Source organism: Nylanderia fulva, unplaced genomic scaffold (assembly GCF_048542155.1).
Source record: "Nylanderia fulva isolate GAGA-0341 unplaced genomic scaffold, ASM4854215v1 Scaffold1359, whole genome shotgun sequence".
Lineage (NCBI taxonomy): Eukaryota > Metazoa > Arthropoda > Insecta > Hymenoptera > Formicidae > Nylanderia > Nylanderia fulva.
In genome coordinates, this window is record NW_028189579.1 from 4,149 (window position 1) to 14,773 (window position 10,625).

The window sequence follows — 10,625 nt, forward strand, 5'->3', positions numbered from 1 at the left end:
ATACCCGCGATTTCTTATTTCAATATTAATACATTGTTATACTGTAAATTGTTCATCCCTTCTACTCATAGTCAAGATATTTTTCTTGAAAAAAGAAACATTTTTCTTCCTCCATATCATATTTCACTTTTAGGTAAGATCCCTTCAAGTACAAATAACTTCTTCTGGTTAATATAATCCGCTGGTGAATGTAGATTGATTCATTGTCCCAATAAAAAAACTTGTTATTGGTAATTTATTTAAAAAAAGTTTCCGTTCACTTTACCGTCATTACCCTCCAGTGAAAAGATGGCTGTCGTAGTACGGCCGCTATGTTATACATGTAATAGACTGTTCAATATTCGTCAATTGGGTCGTATAGACGGTGATGAGAACGTAAATAAACGCCAAATAGCTATTACAAGACGTAATGAGTTTGACCATCCCCCTTTACATCTTGATGATAATTCAAGGTTGTGTATGAACTGTAATCGGTCAATTATTGATGAAATGGCTATGATTGAGGCAGATCCTACTTGTCTACGATTAAATGTCTTGACTCAAACAGCATCCCGTACTTGCGTCATTTGTAATGCTCAAAATAATGTACGAAGATTATCAATACAATGCAGAGTTCAGGTCTTCATAGAAACAAATATTTATATACCGGATAATGTGAGGAGTTGTGAAAATCATTTGGATGAAAATGGCTATTTTTTGAAAATATTATTACCTGCACTACGTTTCATCAACAGACCTTATGTTATCAAGGGTCCACAGTTGCAAGTTTTTTTACAACAACTAAGAAACGTGGGTGCAAATAGAACAAGAGGTATAGATGAAAATCACTTAACTGATGAGGAATTTCAGAGTATAACACCAATCAATAAACAACAGTTTGAAGAACTTTTTACTTATTGTGATCCTGTACTTCAAAATGGAAAACTAAGATACGTCAGTAGAAAGGATTTGTTGGTCTTCTTGTGCAAGATAAGACAGGGGTTGAGTGACGATTTTCTCAAAATCATTTTTGATTATCCTAGTAGACAAACTATCAGTTCTGTTGTGGCTTATGTTAGGGCATCTTTGTTACAGAGATTCGTCCCGACTAACATTGGGCCCGAATCAATAACAAGGCAAGAGTTTATTATGCAGCATGTGACGGCGTTTGCAAATGAACTGTATAATCCTCAACCCAAAGAACCAAGAGCTGTCGCTGTGATTGACAGTACCTACGCGTATATACATAAAAGTAACAATTTTCGGGTATTGCGTCAATCATATTCCGTTCACAAAAATCGACATCTCCTTAAACCAACTTTAGTTGTAGCTCCCGATGGTTACATTCTAACGAAAATCCTTCGTCAAGAGTTTGAGAGAGATGCAGAAACATTACAAGCTGGTTTCAGAATGGTGACATCGTTTTGGTAGATAGAGGTTATCGTGATGCAATACCCTTACTCCAGCGTTTAGGCATTGATCACAAGATGCCTGCACTGCTTGAACGCGGACAAAGGCAACTTCCAACGCAAGATGCAAATGATTCACGTATCGTCACAAAAAATCGTTGGGTAGTCGAAGCAAGGAATGGCCACTTGAGGTCAGTTTTCAAATTCTTAGCACAAACAATAAATCTGCAGCACGCAAAAAACCTTAATGGATTCTATCGCATAGCTGGAGCTATACTAAACAGGTATCATCCTATTATCCAAATGCAAGATGCAGATCCTCAGCTTGCTAGAGAAATGCTACAGAGATTGACAACTCCTAACGTCGTACAAGCGAGAGTAGAGGTAGATAACTTGCGACTAAGAAATGGCCAATGGAGACGGCTCAATTATCGTGACATAGCAGATTTCCCTATACTTGATTTGAATCACCTGAAAGATTTGACTGTGGGCATTTATCAAATAAACCTAGCACCTTCATATATCCAAGATAAACTACTAAGAGATAATGATGAGGAATTTCAACTTGATCAACATTTCAACGAGCCAGGTTTTCTGAGAATTAGATTGTATTCCAGATTTCGTAATGCAACAAGACATCAGATTTTCATTTCATATGAGATCGATAATAGGGATGATGAGAATGCTGCTGACAATCCTAACGAGCCAATTAATGGATATTATTGTACGTGTCAGTCTAGAGCTCGTACTCTAGGTACATGTGCACACGTTGCCAGCGTTCTGTGGTACCTAGGTTTTGCACGACATCAGGGAAATATCAAATACCCTGACATGTCATTGCTCAATACCACATTGGATGCCGCAGACCGAGAACTTCCAGATAATCCTCGGAATATTCAGATTATTGATGAATAGTGCGCGCGCGCACACACACACACACACGCACGCACACACACACACACACACACACACACACACACACACACACACAGTAGAGAGGGTTTGGAATCATAAAATACTATGGGAGTGACGAACCGTAGGGTCCTAATCTCTGCTGACACATATACACACACACACACAGTAGAGAGGGTTTGGAGTCATAAAATACTATGGGAGTGACGAACCGTGGGGTCCTAATCTCTGCTGACACACACACACACACACAGTAGAGAGGGTTTGGAGTCATAAAATACTATGGGAGTGACGAACCGTGGGGTCCTAATCTCTGCTGACACACACACACACACACACACACACACAGTAGAGAGGGTTTGGAGTCATAAAATACTATGGGAGTGACGAACCGTGAGGTCCTAATCTCTGCTGACTGACACACACACACACACACACACGCACACACGCGCACACGCGCACACGCACACACGCACACACGCACACACGCACACACGCGCACACGCGCACAGTAGAGAGGGTTTGGAGTCATAAAATACTATGGGAGTGACGAACCGTGGAGTCCTAATCTCTGCTGACTGACACACACACACACACACACACACACACACACACACACGCAAACAAACAAACAAGCACCTGTACACCCACTTTAATCGTAAGCATCATCGTACATCGACATCGACTGCACCCGCACTACGCTGAAATAAGGTACGAAAAGTCCAACTTTGGAGTGCTGTATCTCGAAAACTACCCGTGATCGGACCTTGGGTCCATGGAAACTTTTGTTCTACATGTTGAGAACTACAACATATTAAATCTTTAAAAAAATTAGCCGAGAGCCATTTCCCATAAGGATTCTGCGGGGTCCTTTCTATGTCACTTAAAGACGCTCAAAAAACAGCATTTTCTACGCCATATGGGCATTATCAATTCAAGCGCATGCCATTCGGTTTAAAAAACGCACCTGCTACTTTCCAAAGACTTATGGATAATGTATTATCGGGACTACAAGGACGAATTATTCGTCTATATGGACGACATTGTCATTTACGCACGATCATTAAGAGAACACGAAATCAAATGTGAAAAATTAATGCAAAGATTACGAGACGCGAATTTACAATTACAACCAGACAAGTGCGAATTTCTAAGGCACGAAGTAGCTTATTTAGGCCATATAATAGGCGCAAACGGAGTCAAACCAGACCCGGGCAAAATAAAATCAATAATGCACTTTCCAACTTCAAAAAATCCGAAAAACATAAAGCAATTTCTCGGTTTAGCCGGATATTACCGAAGATTTATACCTAATTTTTCTAAAGTCGCGAAACCATTAACAGATTTATTGAAAAAGGATAGCATATTCAATTGGCAATTAAAACAAGTAGAAGCTTTTAACTCTTTGAAACACTCGTTATGTTCAAACCCCATTCTCCAATATCCTGATTTTACTAGACCTTTCATACTAACTACCGACGCATCAGGATATGCCATAGGCGGAATTTTAAGTCAGGGACCGGTAGGAAAAGATCTTCCTGTCTCATACACTTCTCGAATTTTAAATACCACGGAACAAAATTATTCCACAATCGAAAAAGAATGCCTAGCCATCATATATTGTATTAGCCATTTCAGACCCTACTTATACGGAAGACTTTTTACTATAATAACAGATCACAAACCTTTAATTTGGCTACATTCCATAAAAGATCCAACCTCCAGACTCTGGAAGTGGAAAACCAAGCTGGCAGAATACAATTACGAAATTAAATACAAAAAGGGATCACTAAATAATAATGCCGATGCCTTATCGCAGAATCCACCCACAGATTTAGTTTTACCAATATTCGCTTCAGATAATGATGAGTCATCCGACGAATCCATATTTTCAAGTAGACCAGGACCTTCCGTCAGATCAATTGAAACAAATGCTCTAATTCCCTACCGCAGTAACAATATTGATAACCCCAATTATGTTAATATAACTGAAAACGATTCCGATTCAGATGATGAAAGTTCAATTCCTAACAACGATAATCATGACTATGCAAATATGTCAAATTTAAATTTAGAATACGATTACGTCGACCCAGTAATTTCAGAAACTATACCAATTATACAACCCTCTCCCGTAATTCCGAGTAAAGTAAAAATACGCGAAATAAAAGATAACTTATTAAACCAAAAAGATAATCATGTAATTTTTATAAGTCTAGACGGATCACCTTACGACAAGGGAGCCGAACTTTATTCCATTGCAAATCTTTTACCCACATACGAAAATCTCAATTTTGAAAGAGTTAATGTAAAGAAAATCAAATTAAATAATTTAATATCAATCCCGATAAGAACAAATAATCGACTATCTATAGAACCGCAAACTGTGAAAAATTGCATACGCTCTTTATTAGACTGTGTTAACGAATTACAACTAACCTCCTTTAGCATCAGCAAAACGCATAAATTCGATGACATTCCTTGGTCATACGTTGTTAACCAATTAAAGAAATTTTTCCACGACACCCGTATAAATATAACTATTTGTCAAAATTTAGTCGATCACCCTATCCCTACAGAACGCGTAAAATTAATTTCAGAAAACCATGCATCAGCATGCGGTGGCCATAAAGGAGTTACGAAAACATTTAATAGACTTTGACCCCATTACTTTTGGAGTACAATGAAACAAGATATTCAAGAATTTATTAGAAAATGTCGCGAGTGCCAATTAAAAAAATTAACGCGCGTCAAAACCAAGCAACCAATGATTATTACGGATACTCCTGGTACAGCTTTCGACAAAGTTTCATTAGATATAGTAGGACCATTTCCTATCACAAATAACGGAAATAAATATATTTTAACCATGCAAGATTTATTAACAAAGTACTCTATAGCAGTACCATTAAAAGAAGCCACTTCATTAACGATAGCCGACGCTTTTACAAAAGAATTTATTTGCATTTATGGAACTCCCAAAGCTATCCTTACCGATCAAGGTACCAATTTTCTATCAACTTTAATACGCATCCTAACTAAAAAATTTAATATTCAACATTTTAAAACCACTGCTTACCATCCTCAATCAAATGGATCTATAGAACAATCACATCACGTACTAGTAGAATATTTAAAAACACAAATTGATAAACAAGATAATTGGGATGAATACATTGAACTCGCCATGTTCTCCTACAATACAAGCGTCCACGAAGGTACAAAATTTTCACCATACGAACTAATATTCGGACGACTAGCCAGATTGCCATCCGCGTATCAACCTATCGAAGAACCTCTAGAACCTACTTATCAAGAATACATAAACACTTTGTTCAACAAATTATATGATATCCGCAAAGAAGCGCGACAAAATCTTATTAGAGCCAAAGAAAGAAGCAAATACTATTATGACCAACGTATAAATTCTCGATAGTTTAAGATAGGAGATTATGTTTTCTTACTAAAGGAACCGAAGAAAGGAAAATTTTTAGCACATTACGTAGGACCCTACGAAATAATAGAGATCCTACCTTCCAACAACGCCAAAATCCTAATCGACCATAAACCGCGGATTGTCCATATCAATAAGTTAAAATTAGTACATATAGAACCAGGTTGAAAAACAGTATTTCTAACTTTGGGTTTCAGATGTGTTGGCATCGCCAACCAGTCCATCCAGAACAAACTGCAAGCTCCTCGCTACATCAGATATTCGCATTCGCAAGCTGCGTAAAGGTATATGGATATCGTAACGTAGTCACTAATTCTGCACGTTGCACAAATTGTTATTCAAATCTCGATCTAGCCGCACGTTCCTTTTACCAAACACGGTATACTCACGCCGTTGTGATTGGATTAGGTTATCCTGAATCACAGTGTTCTGTATGTTCCGAGCTCCTAACAATTTCCAAACCAATACGAAGTTGTATAATTTGCACTAATTATTTAATGAGCATAAATCAAGAATTACCCTTTTAACCACCTCTAGTTGTTTAAACTTTAAGAAAAATGTCTTCCAACAATCCATGCGATCACAACGCAACAGCCTCTAACACGTACTACGAACACCCTAATATTGTTGAACTCCACACTCTGTTACAGAGATTTCCTTTAATACAGAAAATATTACTATTTTTTCCTAATATACATAGAGCTAGATGCTATAAAAGCACAGTTTACGATAATTATTGCCAAATTTGTCGCATCACGCGAAGAACTCGATCGGTACCTAAAGACATTTATAATTATCACGTTTTAGTTTGCGAAACCGCACCTCCTATTCCATGTCTCAACTGTCGCTATGCTTGTTACAAAATTGAACCCATAACTAATTGTGAAGAATGTTTCTTTACCTATATTCAATACGTAGTAAACGTGTGGAAACGCAACGATACCATTAGATACTGGGACGGAAAAGTACCCACCATTAATCATTACCAGCCTACATTATAAAACAATACGCTAATAATTATTATTGTTTTACTAGATGTGAAGACGAATGACCACGCGTCATACAAATATATATATATATCCAAGATTATTCATGTATAATAATATATGTATTCCTAATTGCAGGTTCGCTATCAGCTCGGACGCCTATAAGATTATTAAAATCTCAACGCTAAAATTACAGGTATATTTTAGTAATACGATATATGTAAAATTCTCATTTCAAAAAACCATCCTAGCTAAACAGGTTGTTCAGCATGGAACCCTGTACATTATTCAAAACTTTATTCCTACTATTTCTAGCCATTATTTTTCATCTTTGTATGAGGTATGCTTTACTTAAGTACATTTCATAAAAAACTCCTGATATTGCATGAGACTCATATCCACGCAATATTCTAGCTAATACGATACACCTTATATTATTACAGATTATCGTTAACTCGCTCACTGATAATAACTCCGTTCCTCGCGAGAGTTATCTATCAATATAGTATTCAACCATTATGAATAGCCTCGCGAAAACCTTAACGTACTGAAAAATATAATATATTATACGCTCATACTTGCATTAACTCGGAGAAAACGACTCCAGCTTCACCAGTGAACGAGCTAATTATATTTCACCCAATAGCAACCTTTCGAATAATCTTTACGAATCCTACAAAAGACACGGGCAGAAAAACCTGCAACCGCGCAATTGATATACATAGATATAAGACGCAAAATTAGTTTATAACATATATACCCGTGCGTTAGCATGCACTCGTACACGTATGTATGATTGCACGCACACATATATATATGTCCATGTGCGAGTCTAAAACAAACATAAAATAATAAAATAACGACGGTAAAATCATGTATATTATACTATTCAATTATTAAAAGATTCATCACGCGCCATTATCATGTCCGAAGCCAGGACTACCTTCGCACATGCACATGTATATATCTATAAATGCATACACACGCACATATAAAAAAATATATATATATAAAAATATTTAATTTAGTAAACCAGTTGATTGTGCGTTACAGCTTGTCATGATGTTAGGGATTATTCTAATACTTTCCGTTAAAACTTCGTTCGCCTTGATTGGATTTGATTGTGGTGGACAGCATCTCAACATTACCGCCGTTTCCCTCTTAGATGTAGGAGAATGCAATCTCCATCATCAAACCCCAAACTCCACAGAAACTTATATACAACTATTACAACTTTCCGAATATAACTATGCAGAAGTTATACAGTGCAAACTAGAGATATCCCGCACGATATATCACTGTGGCATGCATTCGCACATCTCGGTCGTCTTTAACGGAAAAGCAGATTACGTCCAGGAAACCGGATATTCTCAATGCCTGCGAATGTTTCAAGACGGTACTACTTCCTTGGGACCTGCTCACTTAATTAGTGGACTTAAAATCAACCAAACTTCTTATCACAGTCCTTACGCTGGCTGGCGAATTAAAAACCGATGGAACTTGTAAGGGTACGCAATATTCTGACCCTTACGGCACATGGGACAACGTAATTGTTCAAGCAGTCGCAAAAATCTCACTCAAATCATCTTATGTGCCAGTACAACTCGAACACGGTAAAATCAAGTTAAGGTCAGGAACCATCTGTACACTGGCCGACAGCTTCTGTTTGGACTCCGACGACGGTTACACCTTTTGGAAACCAGTACCAATGAAATCCTGCAACTTCAATCAATACGATGTCCTATACGAGGGACTAGCGACCAAGATAACAGGCGATAATTCCCCCATCGTCTACAGTCTCACTACGCAAGACATCACGTTCGCCTTAACAAAAACCAAAGAGCAGCCATTATGCGGATACACCCTGCTTCGCACGGAACATCCGAAATTATTTATTTTGGAAACAAAGCAAGGCCAAACTTTTGCCAACAAAGGTACGATCCCTGTGGAATAACCTCGATATATTCACTTACATGAACTCCAAGTTTGTGTATGTTGAAAAACACATCCGACATTAAATGATATCTTTGTATCATAATGTCATACAACAAAAATGTGAATTGGAAAGACAAGTAATAACCAACGCCTTAGTCCTTTGCAACTCTCTTGCCTGATGAATTCGCGTATAGTCTAATGAAATCGCCGGGATACATGGCCGTCACCACTGGAGAAGCTGTCCAGATCATAAAATGCATCCCTGTAGAAGTCACCGTACGTCCAACCAAAGAATGTTATAACGAGTTACCCGTAACCGTTAGAAACGCTTCTTACTTTCTCACGCCCAAATCAAGAATCGTCACAAAAATCGGAAACGAGCGAGAATGTTCTCAAGAATTACCAACGTTATACCGGATAGAAGACACTTGGGTACAGTTCACGCCAAAAGCACAAGTAAGACAGTTAGTCACCTCAACAACTACGACCCATGGCATCTCTTACCTGGAGTTATTTAACACCCGGACCACTAGCTGTTAGTGGAATCTATACGCAGCAAGACATAGAAAAATTGAGAGACCACATTATGTTTCCCGCAGAGAAACCGGCACTGCTCAACGCCGTCGCCCGTGGGCTTATTGGACATCCAGTTAACGCCGACTCCGTCTCATTATACAAACTAATAGACGAAGAATCGCTCAACAAAATCGTAGACAACACCGCAGCAAAAATATGGAAAGGATTCATGAGTTTCGGATCAGCCACGGCCGGTGTCGTTGGAGTATTTATGATCGTTCGTATTGCTAAATTGGCAATTGACACCATCATCCATGGATACGCACTACATACCGTATATGGATGTAGTCTACATCTAATAGGAGCATTATGGGACTCTCTAACTAATCTCTTGCTTCACCTCAGCCGCAAGAATATGAACGAAAAAGAAGAAAAGAACAAATTTCCAGAAGACGCCACACCTCTCGCCACCATCTCAGACGCACCCCCTGCACTGCCAAAAGAACCGCCAGTGATAAGTCAGCCACAACTTCAAGGCTATAACACCAGACGACCTGGAGAAATGGAATCCACGAATATAACTATCCCTCAGACATATAATGACTTACAGCAGCATCTTTATAACCTCGAACAAAACCCTAGGTCAACGTCGGGTTTTATTCTCAAATAGGAGGGGAGATGTAACGTCCAGACAAATTTCAAAATTTCAATCTTTTTCAAAAATTAATTCTTTAACATATTAGTCATGACAATCGCTAACCTACATGAAAGACCGGTATTAACAAATATTTAGTCTCGCATATAATCGCTCACAAGTTAAAAAACATGATTTCTGCCCGCCCCTCACCCCCCCTCATTGCCCATGAGTTAGAACCCCCATAGTATACCTACTATTAGAAATTCGTTTCTGATGCAAGTTACTTATCAATTTACATATAACTATGAAATGTAAATGTAAATTGATAAATTTTACCAACCTATCATGATTATTAAACTCTAACTATAAAATAACAATAGAAGTTACAATTAAGCTTTTCTACCATTTACATGCAAATATGAATATAAATTAAAGCAAATAAGATTATTTTAATCTAGAACAAAATTTACGAAGTAATGCATTTTATTTTATATTGCAAAAGGAATCGACATATTCTAAAGAATAATACCTAAAATATATAGATATCGTTCGTAAAGTAGTAATTAGGTATGAAACCCGCTTTATTATGTGAACTCGGCTTTACTCTCAAGAAACATCTAAAAGATTCTAGAAGGTTCTAGAAAGACGGTTGAGAACCGTTACATTCCAGAAGCATGATGCAAAGCATGATGCAACGCTGAAACACGTTGCAACCTGCAAGGCCCGTTGCAAGCCGCGTAGCGGTGAGTCACCAAAAAAGCACCGCTATCGTTACCAAAAAGAAGATAAGATAAGTC

General features: G+C 37.9%; 2 protein-coding genes across 2 annotated transcripts; both read left to right on the forward strand.

The window, feature by feature from the left end:
* The first annotated feature begins 489 nt into the window (after positions 1-489).
* Positions 490-1,410, forward strand: LOC146724377 (uncharacterized). Its single transcript, XM_085479976.1, has one exon. It carries the CDS (start codon positions 490-492, stop codon positions 1,408-1,410), a length of 921 nt encoding a protein of 306 aa, XP_085336102.1.
* A 7,737-nt stretch (positions 1,411-9,147) lies between these two features.
* On the forward strand, positions 9,148-9,994 carry LOC146724378 (uncharacterized). The gene has a single exon (XM_085479975.1). The coding sequence runs from the start codon at positions 9,166-9,168 to the stop codon at positions 9,859-9,861; it is 696 nt and encodes a 231-aa protein (XP_085336101.1). The 5' UTR covers positions 9,148-9,165; the 3' UTR covers positions 9,862-9,994.
* Positions 9,995-10,625: the final 631 nt, after the last annotated feature.

What these genes read in the sequence shown, in the direction of transcription:
- LOC146724377 (XM_085479976.1), top strand. Translation starts at nt 490, where the DNA reads ATGGCTATGATTGAGGCAGATCCTACTTGTCTACGATTAAATGTCTTG.
- LOC146724378 (XM_085479975.1), top strand. Translation starts at nt 9,166, where the DNA reads ATGGCATCTCTTACCTGGAGTTATTTAACACCCGGACCACTAGCTGTT.